The following is a 17,220-nucleotide window of genomic DNA, read 5'->3' on the forward strand; positions in this document are numbered from 1 at the left end:
TGTTGCAGCATCTCCTCTCCACAAAGGATCTTCTCAGGCCTCATCAATATTCATTGCTGACGACTTGTGTGTGTCGTCACACTCCGGGCACCTTAGGCAGTGTGCTTGCTGACTGATCCAATGCTCAGAAATGCTTTGTGCTTCTAACTAGGGTTTAGGCCTCAGTTACACTAGTAAACGGCCAACTGTATATAAAGACAAAGTTTTAAAAAAAAAAAAAAAAGGGGGGGGGGGGGGGGGATGCTGCTGTTTGTTTAAACAAGCAATGTCTCCTAGAAGAATATTTATAGATAATAAATTCTTCTTCACATATATATCAGAGGGGTGCAGTGGTACAGTCAGTTTGGCTAGGTCCTATTGTCTGGTGGGTCTGGGGTTCGAGTCCTGCTTGGGGTGCCTTGTGATGGACTGGCGTCCCGTCCTGGGTGTCCCCCCTCACCCTCCAGCCTCGCGCCCTGCGTTGCCGGGTTAGGCTCTGGCTCGCTGTGACCCCGCTTGGGACGAGCGGTTTCAGACTGTGTGTGTGTATATAACAGTTTACATATGTACAGAACGCCGGGGGGTGTGGTGGCACAGTGGGTTGGACCGCAGTCCTGCTCTCCGGTGGGTCTGGGGTTCGAGTCCCGCTTGGGGTGCCTTGCGACGGACTGGCGTCCCGTCCTGGGTGTGTCCCCTCCCCCTCCAGCCTTGCGCCCTGTGTTGCTGGGTTAGGCTCCGGTTCCCCGTGACCCCGTATGGGACAAGCGGTTCTGAAAATGTGTGTGTGTGTGTGTGTATGTATGTACAGAACACATCCAGTATATATTGTCCTTTAGATTCCTTGGGATGTAAATATCTGTAAAACAAATGCACAGCATATAATTCTGCTGCTGTTACTTGTACTAATATAACTATTATTATTATTATTATTATTATAATCTTAGCTCTGAGACAGAAGAATGCCCTGTGCACTAAGTGTGGAGCCACATGGACCTTCTGAGCCATCCTGAGTGTCGGTGGCCCTGGTTTCAGGCACCCCCCTCGTGCGCCAACGTGTTATCAGCTACAAAGTGGTGCCCTGGGTCGATGCCAGTGTAGGAATGGGCCCCGCGCCATCAGAGGAGCCCAGAGAGGGAGGCAGAGATTAGCAGGCCGAATGCACCACCCCCACACCCACCCCTGCCCCCGAGAGTGGCCATTTATCACACTTCATCCGGGGGGGGTGGGGGTGAGGGGAGTGTGTTGCTGCTTGAATTCGCTAATGGACGGAATGTGGGTCAGCCCATCTCCCGCCACCCACCACCCGGGCATCGAGTCAGCGCGTCGTCTCAAAATCGGGCCCCTTCGTCCTACAGTATCCATATGGTGCGATGCGGCCCCTTGGTGTCCTCTCCGGGCCGCTGCGAGACCGACCCGACCGCTCAGTCCGACACTCCTTTCCCCGCCGGAGCCGAGCCCTTTCATCAAACGCCAAACACGGGAGAACAGAACATGCGCGTTACTCTGGGATGCTTTAAAGCGTCTTTTTTAAAAAAAAAAAAAAAAAAAAAGCACAGTTTTTTTTCTCTTCCATTTTCAGTTTGTTGTCAGTTTAAAGCAAAGTGGATCTGGAGGTTATTTGCTGCGGCTTTTCATCCTTGATGAAAAAATAATAATTTGCTTGGCCGAGTTCTTTCCGAAGGGACTCCGGATCTTCTGAAAATGGGAAATTATCCACAAAACTCCCAACACTTTTAACGAAAAGATCTGTGATTCGGGTTAATTTTCCCGAGCTGAGATGGCTGCGTGTGTTCCGTTTGGCAAACAGCGGTAGATTTCAAAACGCGTCCCTGTAATTTGCTGATGAAGTTATTAATATTACACACACACCGGCAGCAGCCAGGTGAGGGTTAGTCTTTCTCCTCCTAATCCTCTCTGCTGTCCGTGTTTTAGTGGTTGACACTAATCCAGATTGGTGCTCATGTGTGTTTCTAACAGAAGCTGACAGGAGGCACATACAGCATCGCAGGAAGAAGGATTGCCGGAGGCAGCGGCATGCTGTTCTTTCCCATATCCTCGCGAGACCCTGCCATTCATTTTTGTCCACTATGGAGGACATTTTTTTTTTTTTTTTTTTACATTTCACCCACACACTGCATGTGCTGCAGTGCTGAGCCTTGATACATCCGTGCCTTTCCATGATGCCATGGAACGATAGAGATAGAGACCTCTTTTTTTTTTTTTTTTTGCTGGGCTTCAGGACAATATTCACACGTGTGAGCGTGTGTGTGTGCGTTCAGAAGGTACGAGAACCGCATGATGCAGCAGGAAAGGACCGTTAGCATCATATTTATCGAAGGCCCGGAGAACTTTGGTGGCACGCTTCCAAAGGGAGAACATCTCTGCTGGATGTGGAGAACATGACACTTGATGAGGATGATCTCAGCGCAGGGATTAATACAGGCAGGGACGTCCAAACTCAATCAAGGAGCTCTAATCCAGAGCGGCAGGACAAGGTTTTGTGCTCGTTTCAAATTATTGGTGGGGGGGAGGTGGTGCCGCAACACAGGGGGTCTGGGCCACTGACTCTGAGATCTGAGAGAATTAACAGTCAGCAACGCGGTGCCGCAAGGGCACGCGCCAGTACCCACAGTACTCTGTACCACCATGTGCACGCTTAGTTAGGGTACACCATTTCAAATCGAAGCGCATCCCCACGTCGCGTTTGAGCATCTCAGCATCTTCCGCACTGACGGGGATGGGGCGCCCCCCACCGGGGCTCTACAGAGGCTTTTTGTGCATGTGTGTGTGCGCGCGCGCGCGCCCGATCACGTGACAGCAGGAAGCGCAGAGGCAGCGATGAGACACCGGTGAGACGCCGCTGAGGCTCCGCCGCTCTGACAGCCCGGAGTCCCCGTCCCGTTAGTTCGCACGGACGAGGACGCGGACGCGCAAACGGAACGCGCACTCAGCCATGGCGGGACCGCGCTGACGGACAGCACACCTTCCTTCTCCGCCCTCTCGCGCTCTTGGCCCCCTGCTTTGCTCCCCCCCCTCCTCCGAAGTTTCGGCCCCTGAGGTCGGCGGCTGTGCGAAGGAGGAGGAGGAGGAGATCGGAGCGGAGCGCAGGGATCGGAGGCGGAATGGCGGAGCGGGACGCGGCGGCGCCTCTCCCTCTCCCCCTTCCCCTTCCCCTGGAGGTGCGGGCCCGCCTGGCCGAGCTGGAGCTGGAGCTCTCCGAAGGTAAGGCTTAGCGCTTCCTCCTCCTTCCCCCCGCAGCCTCGCGACGCCGCCGGCTTCTCCCCGATCCGATCGATCGTCGGGATCGCGATCGCGCGCCGCCTGCCCTGTCCCCGTGGACGCAGCTGCTACACCGCACGCGGCGTGTGTGTCCATCCGCGTGCGCTCCACTCGCTGCTCGATACATTTGGACACATTCGGTCGCGCTCGAATCCACGCGCAAAGTTCCGCGTCTGGCGGAAAAGTCTCGGGAAAAGTACCCAAGTGTTTGACCTTGAAGTGGGAGCTGGGAGAGGATGTGGTCGCGCGGAGGAGCCTCGGCGGGGGGCCGCCCGCTGTGTTCGTGCTCGTTCGTGACCGTTCGTGTCACTGTCACGCGGGAGCGCGCAAAGCCGCCGCCGGCGCTGGTTCGATCCAGGTACGGAACCCGACGCAGGTCGGGGGACGCAGCTTCGAACCCGTCTCCCCGAAGTTGGACAGAGGCGGTGGTTCCATTATGGCAATTCGTGCGCTGGGCCCGTTCGCTGCTCTTCACGCTCTTTAGGGATGATGATCGCAGGTATTCCTGGATGGAAATGGGTGTTTATGGGACCCAAAACCCAACTGGTTCCTCCGCTACCTGGTTACGCTTTCCTGAGCACAGTCCAGTTCCTCTGGACCACATTTGTTTGCTCTTATCCACCTTTTTACAGATGGTTAAAGTGCATCAGGATGCCATGGTGGATTGAATTACTAGGGCAACTAGGGTATAAGTGGTGTATAAAGAGAGTGTGTAATTCTGCGAAGGATTTACAACGGTTTGCAGGGTCTCCCTGTTCAACCCGACCTCTTCGTCCACCGAATCGCCTCTCGGTCCATCTTGGCCTCGCTGTGCTGCTCTCTGCATCGTCCTCTCCGGGGAGGGGCTCCTGGTGTCTTGGTGGGAGTGTGTCGAGTGTGTGTTCGAGGCACCCAGGAGGTTGGACCCCTGTTTGAACAGACTCGCATCCGGAGCTCGGTTGAACTGGGAGAAGAACCCCCCTTCAGAAGTGTGTTTGGATCAGTTTGGCCACAGGAGCAGAGAGTGCCATCGGTACCTGGTGTGTGTCTCCAGGAGAGTGTTTCCTGCACGGGTTTCAGGAGCTCGTGGCTCTGAAGTTCTCGGCGAACCTCAAAGGCTGTGTAACCCTCCTCCAGCCCTGATGGTCGCCGGGCCTAATGCACTCTGGGTAGTCTTAACCCCATCGTCACCGCTTTCTTTCGTCCGTGACACCCACAGCAAAATGAACTGTGGGCAGTTTACCGCAGTGTGTTACCAGTGGGTTAGTCCAAGATGAGTGAAGGGCAGTAACTACTTGCTTCTGGAAGCATCCTTGGGCACAAAGTAAATAATGATACTGATTACTTTCTCAATCTGTATGGGAGACTGTGCTCTGGTGTGTGTGTGTGTGTGTGTTTTGCGCACTCCCAGTCTCCCTGCTACACACGCTGGGTTTCGGGTGACATGCGGAAACAGCTGTCTCCATGGCACTGGTGTTTCCTGTCAACAGCTCGCCATCGGCCAGCCGACCGGCCCCGGGATTCAGCTTCCTTCCCACCGCGATTTCAATCACCTTGTGAATCTGAGGACCTCAGAAGACCTTCTCAGCCTTTCTGAGCCCTACGTTGTTCGGAGAAAAGCATCTGCTAAATGAATGAGGGCGAAGGTAGAAGTGAGGCGGAGCAGCTCCGGTCGGTTCTGGCCAGCGGGTGAACGGCGACACAGACCTGCCGGTGAACCGTGCTCGTACCGCGGTGTAAAGCGCTTGTGCGCCGCACACTCCTGCCATCACATGAACGCAAACTAATGTGAGTCAGAGAAAATCCCCCCAGCTTTGGAGACGCTGTGATTTGCGAACGCTGTGTTCTACGGCTTAGCCGTGCCTTGGACAACATCTTTGACGTGTATTTTGTCTGTCAGGATATTCGGTGCTCAGTTTACTGCACATCAATCAAGTACTTTTCTTATTCATTAGTCTGCTTTGTTGTCCCATAACTGCAACATCTATTATGTCCTCTCAATGAAAGTGACATTTTGTCGTCAGCCAGAAGAATGCTTGTTTTTATTTATTAATTTATCTGACACTTCTCTCTAAGGCAAATTATGATGTTAGGTTTTTATATTAAGCTGCTTGCTGTCATTTGCCCCTTTGTACAGCTGGGTAACTTTTACTGTACCTACTCAAGGTGAGTAGCTTGATCAAGGGTTCTGCAGCAGACATGGGGATTCAAACCCAGAACCAGCAAGTTCTGGCTGTGAACAGTTGCGAACCACCTGCTGCCCGATACTTATTAATAATCTGTAGCACATTTAAATTTATTAATTTAACTGTTGATTTTCTCCAAAGCAACTTTCAGTGTTAGTCTGCCTATAATTATTTACTTAATTATTATTATTATAATATTATTATTATGGGTAGTTTTTTTTACTGGAGCAAGGGTACTCCAGCCAGAGGTGGGAATCGAACCTGTGACCTTTGGGTCTAAAGGCAGTAGCTTTAACCACTACGCTACCAGCTGTCTAATAGTAATGATGCTGTGAGAATGTATTTTGGTTATGTGTGTGTGTGTGTGTGTGTGTTGAGCAGTACTGAGGTGACAGTGTTGCATCACATGGAGCAGCAGATCCAGAAAAGGACCTCAGCTGCACAATGAGGACGTTGCTTTGGAATTTCTGCTGTTTTTTAGCTCTGAGCCCTATTTCTGACTCTGCGCGCGCGCACACACATCTGGCCTTCATTTAGCCTGTCCTCGTACCCTCAGGCATCTGCTTTCTGGGGAAGAGGGCCTGAACTGGAGGCGCTTTCGGATGAGGAAATGCTGCTCCGGACCCTCTCGTTCGGCACATCTGCAGTCTCCCGTTTGTTCAGATTCTATTTGTTTGGGACGCGTTTGAGTTCTCCTCCTGCGGAGTCACGCTCCGAAGATCCCGTGGGGTCGGAGTGTGTGTCAGTGTGCCGTACTGCCGTGTTCTGTGAAACTAAGATCCTTTGGGTCCCAGATGTCAAACATCGTGAAGCTCAGCATGAGAAACCAAAGTGTCGACTGAGATCTTTGCGCAGTCTTTCGTAAATCTAATCTGATTGCTTGGTGTGTGTGTGTGTGTGTGTGTGTGTGTGTGTGTGTGTGTGTGTGTGTGGGGCCCCGAAGGTCACCAGCCAGAAGGACCGTACGATGCTCCAGCATCTCATCGCCTCTCTAACCAGGGGCCAGTTTGCGCGTTAGCGAAAGGGCGTCGTCGTCCCCCGTGGCCTCCGAGGGGCGCGACACCTGGGTGTCGCTCTCCGTGCTGAACGTTTCGTGAATTCCCTCGGTAACATGTGTCTTCAGAATGTGCTGCGGGGGCCGCTGGAAACACTTCAAAATAATCAGGCAGAATCGGAGAGGTGGGCGTGCCGGCGGCCGGGCCTCTTTGTTTTCTCTTGCTTTGCGCCCGTGTGTGTGTGTGTGTGTGTGTGTGTGTGTCTGTATTCTGTAAGCATTTATTTCTTTGGCACTTGTTATCAATTATTGTGTAGATGTTGTCCGCCGGTCGTGTTTTTCGTTCCCCTTTTTTGCCGTCTCCTGTTTGTTATATCTGTTTTGACTGAAAAAGCGCCTGATGAACTGTCGGCTTTGGAAGCTTTTCCGACACGGTACGCGCCAAAGCCCAGAAGAGCTCACGCACACTCTCGTACACTCTCACACACCTGGGCTCCCTCTCAGAGGTCTGTGCAAACCATGCCACCGTTGGGCGGTGATGCCAGGCCGCGGTTCACGGCGGGAGCCCATAGAGCCCGTTACGCTCCCCCCCCCCCGCCGCCTGCCGAACCCCTGGTGCCCTTGGCACGGAGCGCAGGAAACTGGCAGCTAACGCTAAGAGCTAGCAGCCTGCTGTGATTGGCTAGGGGCGGGACCAAGCGGCTCGCTCTGATTGGCTGGCCTGTGGCTCCAGCCCTTACTGCCCCCTGACTTGTGGTCCTGCTCGAAAGAAAGCGTTACATGATCTCACACGGCGTTCCGCTCTTCTCCCTCCTTAACCCTGCTTGTTTATGTGCTGCACCGATGTGGGGATCCAGTGTGCCGCACACACACACGGAGCTTGCGGAAGACACAACGGGGCTTTCCAACAGGCCCCGTTTACAATTAATACTTGTTTTTGTTAACAGCGGAACAGCACTGGGTCACAGCCACAGAAGGACAGAATCAGCACACGGAGGAATTGCAAATACATACAGTAAAAAAAAAAAAAAGGGCAAAGGGTCACAGTACTTGATAATGATCATGTAGCTCTGAGAAGTTCCAGAAGAGAGCGCAGACATTCCGGAATTGCTTTCCGTCATCGGTCATCCGCTTATTTACAGAGGGAACTTCAGGTGTGGGCAATAACCATAATGATAAAATACATCTCCTTGCCTAGTATGTAAGAGTAATCATCTCGTTTTCCATAACTTCATCGTCAAAAGAAGAATTTTGGTTGTGCTTCTGCAAGAGGGACGATCATTAATGTTTCTTATGTGACCGAGACTCTGAAGGATCGGTGCTGTGGGACTGGGGGGTGGGGGCAGTGATTAGCTGCTGGTGGTACTGCGCACGTGTGAAGGCTTCCCTGGTGTGGTGACCGTGAGAGATCAGCAGACAGCTGTGGAGCCTTTCTCATGTTTTCCATTTTAATTGTCATGATCTTGCCCTCCATTAATCCGTTGGCACCGAAGGCGGTCGAGTCTGAAAGTTTTTTTGGAGCTGCGACTGTGATTAACCATGTTGGGACAGTGGGGCTGCATTCCTGTCCACTTTCCCCCTCCTCCTACCCCATCTCATTTACATCACCCTCAAAACTAGGGACTCCCAGCATGCCTTGGGTTGTTTGGGATGCATCTTTCGGTCGTGGTGACAAGGGTTAGGGTGAGAACTGTTTGAATGCTAGAGGAGCTCTACACGAGGACCTCGGTTCCGGGGTCCGACGGTTGACAGTTGTTGATGAGGGCGGATGATGTAATCTTGAAAGACTCATGTTCCCGGTGGACAGAAGGACCCGAGGAGTGAGCGGAGCGACATGGCCGCGACCCTCTTCCGAGCAGCTCCGTCCCTCTCGGCCGAAGCCTGGAGCCGGGCCTGGAACCCTCGTGCCCCATCTGGGCCGGAGCAGATTGCGCGTGCGGCCGGGGGCCGCTGACGTTGGCCGGCTCGGTTTCGCTAGCGTTGCATCATGGCGCCGGGGAGGTGGTCCGGCGGAGCTCTTTGAGAGCCGTTGCCACGCGAGAGTCGTTTTTTTAGGGCCTTCGAGAGCAGGATGGTGTCATGCAGAGTCGATGCGGGAGTAAAACCCTCCAGTGTGGAGGTTCATTCATGTACCTCCACAAAGCTGGGGCCCAGGCCCATGGAAACGGTTTCAGAAGACGGGGCCACCAGGAAAACATCTGATTTTTGTCTTGAACACATTTGCGATTTTATGGCTCATGCCTAAGCCTGGGTTGGTCCCTCTGTTTGTCCCCCGCTCCTCACATTCATTCATCCTGCAGTCCATCTTTCTTCAATTCCAGCAGCTCATCTTTATGAGGATGAGGGTTTGGGGTCTCTGCTTCTTTTCAGATCTGATCTCTACTTGAACATGTGACTTGTGCCTTTCCTGAAGACACACCTCTTCATTTGGTCTCGACGCGAAGAAATTGCTGTAGAGTGTCGCCAAAGACTGTTGCGACGCGTTCGTAGTCTGCAGGTGCGTTTTGACGTTGTTCTTTCGGCTCCGATCAATCAGCACGAACGATCGAATCCCTTCCGAGCGTCGCTTCAATACAGCTGTTGTTCTGGCTTCTGCGGGACGTACAACGCCGACGTTCTGTAACAAGGGCCGCTTCCATCCGCCGAGCTCTCGGTTCCTCTTCTTCCTCGTTGGACTTTGGTATCGTTTCTCCTGCCTGTCGCTGGTTCCTGTCCGTCTCAGTTTTCACACTGGGCATATGATGAAAGTCACCTTTGCACCCTCCTGTCGAGCGTGAGTCAGTTCTGAACCCAACGGACCTGCCCCAACGTTCTTAAAGCGAAAGTGCGTCAGTGAGACGCGCTGGACGACGCGGTGGTGTCGCTTTCGCCGATGCTTGCTGGTTTGCGGGTCGCTCTGCTCCGTGTTGATGGGCAGAGAACCCAAAAGCTGGCGAAGAAACCACCGGTTGGTTTTATACGCCATCATTACACATCTACTGTGGCTTGAGTCCCTTTCCTCGTCTGAACATTCCCGTCTTTAACCCGTTGAGCGTCTGAAGAGTTGTTGTAGCACCGCAAACCTACATGCTCTTTTCTCCATGGGCTTCGTTTGTTGTCCACATCATCTAAAGGTGGTTTCCAAAGGGGATCTCTGGTGATGGACGTGTGCTTCTGCTCAGCTCTCGGGACCGAACCGCAATCATCATCTCCTTTAAGGTCACGACCCCATGTCCGTTGACGCATTCTGCCTGATATTTGAGGAAGGCCAGTTGTTTAGTTTTATTTCTCAAATGCCGGTTGAAGTGGCCCTCAGCCGCGCCGACGTTTGTAACCCCGAGGTTTAACTGGAGCTAGAATAAGTTGGCGGCACGAGGAGGGACGTGTTTCTCGCCAGCTTTGGGCGCTCGAGCTCCTCCAGCACTCTGGCTTCCCACCCTGACCTACAAGGCAAAAAGTGCACGGAGCGGGATGCCAGGAACCTCCCCGAGGGTTAGTTTGGGCTGCGGTCAGTGCTGTGCTGCTGAACGTTTCCATGAAGACGCGGCGCTGTCAGAACAAAGGAGCGGGAGGCCCCGCTTTCCATTTCCCAAATCGCCACGTAACCCGCTGCTCTGCTCCTTGTTTAAAAAAAAAAAAAAAAAAAAAAGCACTTGCAGCCTTTGTAATTCACCAAAATCTCTGCCAGTTGGCAGCTCAAAGAGATGTTTATTATATTTATTTACTCCGCTGGGCCTTTTCTCTAAAAGCACCTAACAGTGTTCATTTACTCGTATACAGCAGGGTAATTTTACTGTACCGCTTTGGGGTAAGTACCTTGATCAAGGGTACTACAGCAGGTAGTGGGATTTGAACCCGTGTCCTTTACGTGTAAGGTGGTTTCTCTAACCACTACGCCACCTGCTGTCCCGGCATTATATGTCTGATTCCTTGCGTTTGGAGTTTGACCTCGATCCAAGCGGTCGCATCCGAGGTCGGTTTACAGAGGGCAGCACGGCTGCTTCGGACATGTAAATAGTACCGCGGTGATGGAAACGTGGGGAAGGTCACACCGCCGCGAGGTCACGCTTGGGATGGAGGTCTCCCTCATATGGATATGACGACACGCTTCGCGTGTCAGTCATAAGCTGCAGCTGCCTTCAGCAAATGTGCCCTTTGACCTGTGTTTGTCTGTCAGGGGTGACGTTTAGAAATAAAAGCGTTATTGACAGTATTAACAATTTCCAGAAACCGTGTCGACGCATCAGCCTTGATTTCAGCACGGGCTCGTGTGAGCTGGAGGTTACTGAGGTCGTGAATGTGAACGTTTTCTTCTGCTCTTGTCTGCATGATGGAGTGGAAAGGATGTATTCAGGTGGAGTAAAATGTTTACATTTTTCAGATGGCTTAAAGCCTCCCTCACCATGATACGTCGGGGGGATTCGACCCCACACCGTTTTCATCACTTCCAGTGGGGTTTTCACAGACAGTGGGACGCGATGGCATTTATGACATTTCGGCTCAGCAGGTGGCGTAGCGGTTAGAACCTTCACTCTGCGATCAGAAGGTCTTGGGTTTGAATCCCTACTCATGCTGTAGAACCCTTGATCGAGGTCCTTGCCTTGAACTAATACTGTAAAAATGACCCTGCTGGGTAAATCGGTGTAAGTAGCTTAGTGTGCAGACACCACATTGTAAGTCACCCTGGGAAAAGTATCACATAAATAATGACTGACTAATTTTAGGAATTTTTTTATCCATGGTAAAAATATGCAGGTTATTACTTTGCGAAGAGTGCGGGCGCAGCACATACGGAGAACATGCCGCCGACGTGGCCTCGAGGAACCGATAACGTCGCCCGTTCGGCGAAGGGCCCTTGAAGACGAGTGGGGGGTGTGATGATTTATTATATGGCGGTTGAGAGAAACGCGTCGTGTCATGTGGGTCTCTGAAGTCGCGCCGCCCGCCTTGTTTTGCGTCTGAGCGTCACGCGTTGCTCTCCGTCACATAAATCTTCCTCGTAACTCCGAAACGCGATCGTGCCGGGGCCCAGGTCCACCCGGATGGAGCAGAATCCATGTTGGCTGATGTACGGTGTGTGTGTGTGTGTGTGTGTGTGTGTGTGTGTGTGGATGCGCTGTTCTCCCGCTTACATGTTGCTCCCCTTGGCTCATCCTGTCCTCCTCTGCAGCCGCTGTAGAAATGGCGCACGGTTTCGTATCATTTTATTCACTCTGGCTTTTTGCCCCCATGTTGTATAACAAACATCTTTCTGTGATCCATATGCATAATTCATGCGCATCCAGATGGCGCAGAAGACAATGAATGGCGAAGAGTGACATGTCGAGAACCGTCTCCACCTCCTCCCGAGATCCAGCTCCGTGCGCCTTTTCCCTTCTGAGCCGTTAATTTGAATGAACTTCTTCGCGACGGGGGGTCTCGAGACCCCCCCATCTTTCCGGATAAAGAATATTTCCATAATGTGGTGTGTCAGAGCTTCCGTCTTTCTCCCTCGCTCTCCTTTCGATGCCAAGCCGAAGTCGTCATCTCTGACGACCGAAGGCACGTCGTCCCGAGGTTCATCCTGGCCGATGACGACGACGACGACGAAATCCTTCTCGGTCCCCGCTCGTGTCTATTTTCAGCCGTCCGGCGCGTGAGTTCACGTCGATGTTCACGTCGATGTTCACGTTAATGAGGTTTCGAGCTGACAGCGCGCTGACGATTACAGCTCTGGCGAACCCCACTGGCCTCGGTCCCCCTTACGCACGAGTCCCTCATCCCAACAGTCACGTGAGCTCCTTGCCGCCCCGCTGTCATCTAAAGCTCCTCGCATAGCTTAACGCTTCTGTCGGCTGCCGACTTGTAGAGATTCGCCCTTCCTTCCTGGGTCTGGAACGTTTCTCAGGGGTGCGGCAGCAGAGCTTGAACTGACACCCTTCTGGTCCCGACTCTGTAGTGAGACTTTTGGTTTTGGATGGATGTTGAAATACCTTTATCTTGCTTTTTGTAATAGTTTATTTTTATTACACGTAATGATACAGACGTGTTTCATAATAATTGTAAAAATGTTTGTAGTACTTCCACAGTTTTTTTTTAGTTACTTTCATTCATTTAGCTGATTCTGTTCTCCAAAGTGACTTACAATGTTAATCTACCTATCATTTTTTTTACCCATTTATGCAGGCGGGTAATTTTACTGGAGCAGCGAGAGGTGAGATTCAAAGCTGCAACCTTTGGGTCCAAAGGGAGCAGTCCTTACCATTACACTACCAGCTGTTAGCGATAGCTACGTCTCTATAGTGCAGGGTCGCCCTGGTGTGGAACCTATCCTAGAGGCAGGGTACAGCTTGGATGGATGATTTGCCTTGTAGGTGTTTATGATACAGAAGACATAAAGTTCTCAAGATCACCGCTGCTGACTTTCGCTCTGCAAAGCACAGGGACATTGAGTGTTTGATCTCATGTCCTGCTGTAGTACTCTTGACCAAGGTACTTACCCCGAATTGAAACGGTAAGAACTACTCAGCCCTATAAATTAGTAAATCAGGGTAAGTCCCCCTGGAGAAAACTGTCAGTAAAATAATAGTGACGTGGGGATAACGTGACCTTGCTGGCAGCGAAGCGCCGTGCTCCGTCCCCAGGCCGCACCCCCTCGCCGCGATGAGGCGTCGAAGCAGACCCGGCGGATGCGGAAGAGGCACGTGAGCGACGGCATCTCGACGGAGTCTGATGGCCTCCTGCGGAGGCCCTGCGCTGTGTCTAATTACGGCGCGCGGACCGCCGGGGGCGGGTGCTGCGACCGCTCGCATGACCGCGTGGCTGTTTGTCGACCTCTTGAAGAGTCCTTTCTGGAAACGCAGGGTGGGGAAAGGTGCAATTAGGAGCCCTTCGGCGGAGGATCTTCGCGTCTCGCCGCTCTCCTGGGCCGCGACTCCCGCATCGCCTCATCCGGCTCTTACTGCCAAAACGCAAATGAGCGAGTTACCGTGGCACGTTCCAGGAGTCTCGTCTCCGCCCTTGTCTCTCCAACTGGGAAGATCACCTTGTCGGCTCTGATGTTGGAGCTCACGTCACCATGGCGACTCGGAGCGAAGCCGCATACGTTGTATTTTGAATTGACGCTTGCCTGATGCTTTTCTTGAAGGCAACTTAGTGTAAAGCTGTTTAGTGATTTACCCATTTATACAGCTAGGCATTTTTTACTGTGTCAGTTTAGGGTAAGTACCTTGATGAGGGCACTGTAACAGGCAGTGGGATTTGAACCTGCGTCCTTCGAGCGGAAGGTGGCGGCTCTAACCGCTACGCCACCCGCTGGCCCGTTAGCTTAGATTGAAACCTCGACTACAGCAGCGTTCTGTCCATCCGCTCAGATGCTCGCAGGCTGTTCCCCGCCCACTCTCTCGCTCACCGCTGCTCCTGTTGCCTTGTGGGTCTCTTGGGCTCGGCGCCGCGTCTCTGTCAGCGGCTCCCTGTTTGTTGTGAGTAGAAACGTAAAACGCAGCGCAGTTCTACCCCTGGACGGCAGGCGAAATAAATCTCGTCCTCTGTGTTCTCAACACATCGGGGGGGGGGAGAAAAAAAAAACTCCCTCGGAGAACATTTCCCGATGACTGCGAGGATCATCTGTGGACACGGAGCAGATGGAGTCCTGGGTGGACGTTCTCAGGCAATCTGTCGCCGAGAATCACACTCTCAGCCTGGGAGCCAGACGCTCGAGACAGTGCAGTCAGACTGGAGACGCCGCCTTTCTTCTTACTTATTCATCTGTTGACTTACACCGTTTTACCCTTCTATAGAACAGGGTCATTTTTAGTGCACCGCGATAAGTACCTTCATCAGCGAGAAAGCAGCGGGAGTGGGAATTCGAACCTGGATGCTTTAATATGAGGGCGACGACTCTGACCACTACATCAGCTACTGGCTCTCAACTCTCCTTTTCCCGGATGACTAGCGCTGTATGTCGGCAGTGTTTCTGAACAAGAGGTTATTTGCAGAATAGTACCTTACCATGTTTTCTCAGTGTAAAGTGCGGAAGCATGTACCGCTCCCCTTTGAGGTGTCCACAGAGACGTGTACTGTGGGTCAGATCCACGTGTTGAGCTGTGCAGGAGCGGCGGGATGATAAACTGATGAGCAGGCTCCTGACCAATCAGGGGTGTCCTTGAGGACCAGTGGGCGGGTCTTTTCCATCAAGCACACGTGTTCAGTTGCTTAATGCCGCAGTACAGTCGTTCACAGGATGGCATCATCCGTTGGGTGGTGCAGACACCTCTCTGGGGGGGGGGGGGGTATTCGAGGAGCTCTCTTTGTTGTTCTATCACTTGTTGCTGATCACTTATTATAATGGATCATGATTTTATTGGCTAGGAGGAGAAGGGAACATCGAACCAATTATGGCTGAAAGCTGGGTCTAAAACACAGCTGTTACCATGATTAGGTGTTTGAAGGATGGAGAAAATGGAACTGTTCGACTCCAGGGTTCATGGTGTTTGTGTTCCGTACTGTATTCCAGTCAGAAGGACTGTTTACATCCGCGGACCTCTGTTTCCCCCCGTTACCGTGGAGACGGCAGCAGTGTTTGTAACACACTTGGACGCGATGCTATCCTCCCTGGGAGAGACAGCAGGGAATGGAGGAAAGTCCCCTGGTGCTGCTGCCCAGGTCCTCATTACGGTGCATCTCCAGTGGAGACCCTGGAATCAACTGCAGTAAACTGCTCCTTAGCGCGGTTCAGCGATTGGATCCTTCCTTTCCTGTTGTCAATAACCGCTTGTCCACTTCAGGGTCACAGTGGAAGATGTGCAGAGCTAATGCAGGGTCATCAAGATCCAGTGGGTGGTGAGAGGGCGCCCACGGTACCCTGCTGTGAACCTTATTAAAGCCGGACAGGTTGGACTGAGGACTGTCAAGGCTCCCCTGTGGATGAGATGGTCCAGCAAGTCTCCTGAAGGACATCTTCCAGATGTTCCCTGCTTTGACCTGGTGAGAGCTGATGTTGGTCTGGCCGTTTCCTGTTTCCTCAACTTTGTCCTCGCAACATCTCCACCATGTTCTCAGTGTCCTCACTACGGTCCTCACAATATCCCAGTCTTTTTAAAGACTTTGAAGGGTTTTCAGCTCTGCTTCCCCCATCTTCTGTATTCAATGTCCTGCATCGACACACAGAGTCTTCCTTTTGTCTACTGTCCTCCTCAACGGCGTCGCCAGTGGCACTTCCCGATGGACAGTCACGAACCCTCGGTGGATTTCCCAAAGCCGCACGCTCTAATTTTCTAACCACCCAAGGTTGGGTGAGCTTGTCATCAGTTATGTGTGTGACCTCAGTGTTGACGCAGCTCGACCACACTGGCTTTTGGGAATTATTACAGCTTCCCTTCATGAACCCTTGGGAGCTGGACAAGACCTGGTCCACTGTGGGTGCACAGTCACAGTTTTCTTAGATAAGGAGAATAAAATTCATCTTCTCTTGACCTCTGGGGACTTCTGGGTGGAGGGCATCCTGACCTGGCCTCCATCCTTATTCATGCAGTTTAGTCTTCTCTGTTTTCCATGTTTGGAACAGAACTGTTGACATTTGACCTTTTCTGGAATACCACTCAGAAGCTTGCTATGAACATCAGAATTGTTCAGTTTGCTTTAAATCGGTCCAAGTTCAAAATAGTATTGTTTTCTCTGTAGGTTCTGATTCATGGTTTTCATTGTGGTAATCGAGGCCCTTCTTGCCTCACCCTTTGTTTGGAAGCATGTGGTTTGTGGGACTGGTCCCTTGGTCATCTTTGGTGGAGTAGATTGCACATGGAGTCAGAGTCAAAGTGAGTAAGATTGGTCATGCTGTTTGCCTTCACTGTGGACTGTTTGAGGATGATCGAGATCTTCTCCAGAATGGTTGAGGTCTTCTCCATGATGGTCCGGGTCTTGTCCGTAATGATTCGGCTCTACTCCACGTGAGCAAGCTTGACTCCGTCGTGATCGAGATCTCCTTAAAGCCCTTTCGCTGGGCTGTTGTAGGTGAACCCCGACAGATGAACGCGTAACCTTGAGGTGTCTGAATAACGTGCTCTTTGCTGCGTTTTTCCTACTTCCTGCTTCTCTGTGACTCGGACACTAAGTGTGTTAACAAAGACGTTGGAGCTCACACCCATCTGGTTTGCTTGGGTGACGGTGACCGTGCCGGCTGCTTGGTGCTCTGACTCTAAGGAGAGAAGGGACCGACAGCCCAGCTGATGAACCTTTCTAAATCGGCGGTTCAGAACCGTTTCTTGGCCGTCGACGCCTTTAAATATGTGATGAAAGCGAAGGAGCTTTCTAGAAAAATGTTCGCAAGTAAATTTGGAGAAAATGGCGCAATCGATGTTTTGCGGTGGAAAAACCGGCTACTTTCACGGAGACTCGCGCACAGTAACGGCATGTAAATATTTTACTACTCCCTCTCACCTGGGGCTTCGCCGTTTGACGTGCGGAACGCGAGGATGATGAAGATGGCGGTGGGAATGGCGACGATGGCGAGCCCTGAAAATCGAGTTCGGTGTGGTGTAATTTGTATTTCTTTTTTTGTGTCAGATGGAAAACCTCATTGTTTGAAACATGAACGCGTGTTTGCGTTTCGGGCCCCGGCTCTAAATCTCTCTGCTTGTCGTCGGTCGGCCGGCGGTTTGTTTAACGTTCCTGCCGTTCTGCGTTCGCCAGCTGTAAATTTCCCCTGACGTGAGATGTTCGGCTGAGGAAATTCCATGCGCAGCTTCTCTGTGTTCCTGCGCGACACGGATGAGTCTCGAATGGAAAAGGCCTTTCGTTAATTACTCGTCGAAAGGACTGACGGCAGACAGCGCTAGTCTCCGGTTC

General features: G+C 52.1%; 1 protein-coding gene across 7 annotated transcripts in view; it reads left to right on the plus strand.

Annotated features, from left to right (window-relative positions):
- The first annotated feature begins 2,561 nt into the window (after window positions 1–2,561).
- LOC108937677 (disco-interacting protein 2 homolog C-like) overlaps window positions 2,562–17,220 on the plus strand; it is a 73,352-nt gene continuing 58,693 nt past the window's right edge. For 5 of the 7 annotated variants that reach the window (XM_029253435.1, XM_029253437.1, XM_029253436.1 and 2 more), the window contains exon 1: window positions 2,562–3,201. In XM_029253435.1, the coding sequence (XP_029109268.1) occupies window positions 3,102–3,201 (100 nt within the window). In that variant the 5' untranslated portion in view covers window positions 2,562–3,101. Of the gene's footprint in view, window positions 3,202–3,740; window positions 3,758–17,220 lie in introns of those variants that run through there. The other 2 variants (XM_029253442.1, XM_029253439.1) reach the window with 2 other exon arrangements.

This window comes from Scleropages formosus, chromosome 7 (assembly GCF_900964775.1).
Source record: "Scleropages formosus chromosome 7, fSclFor1.1, whole genome shotgun sequence".
Lineage (NCBI taxonomy): Eukaryota > Metazoa > Chordata > Actinopteri > Osteoglossiformes > Osteoglossidae > Scleropages > Scleropages formosus.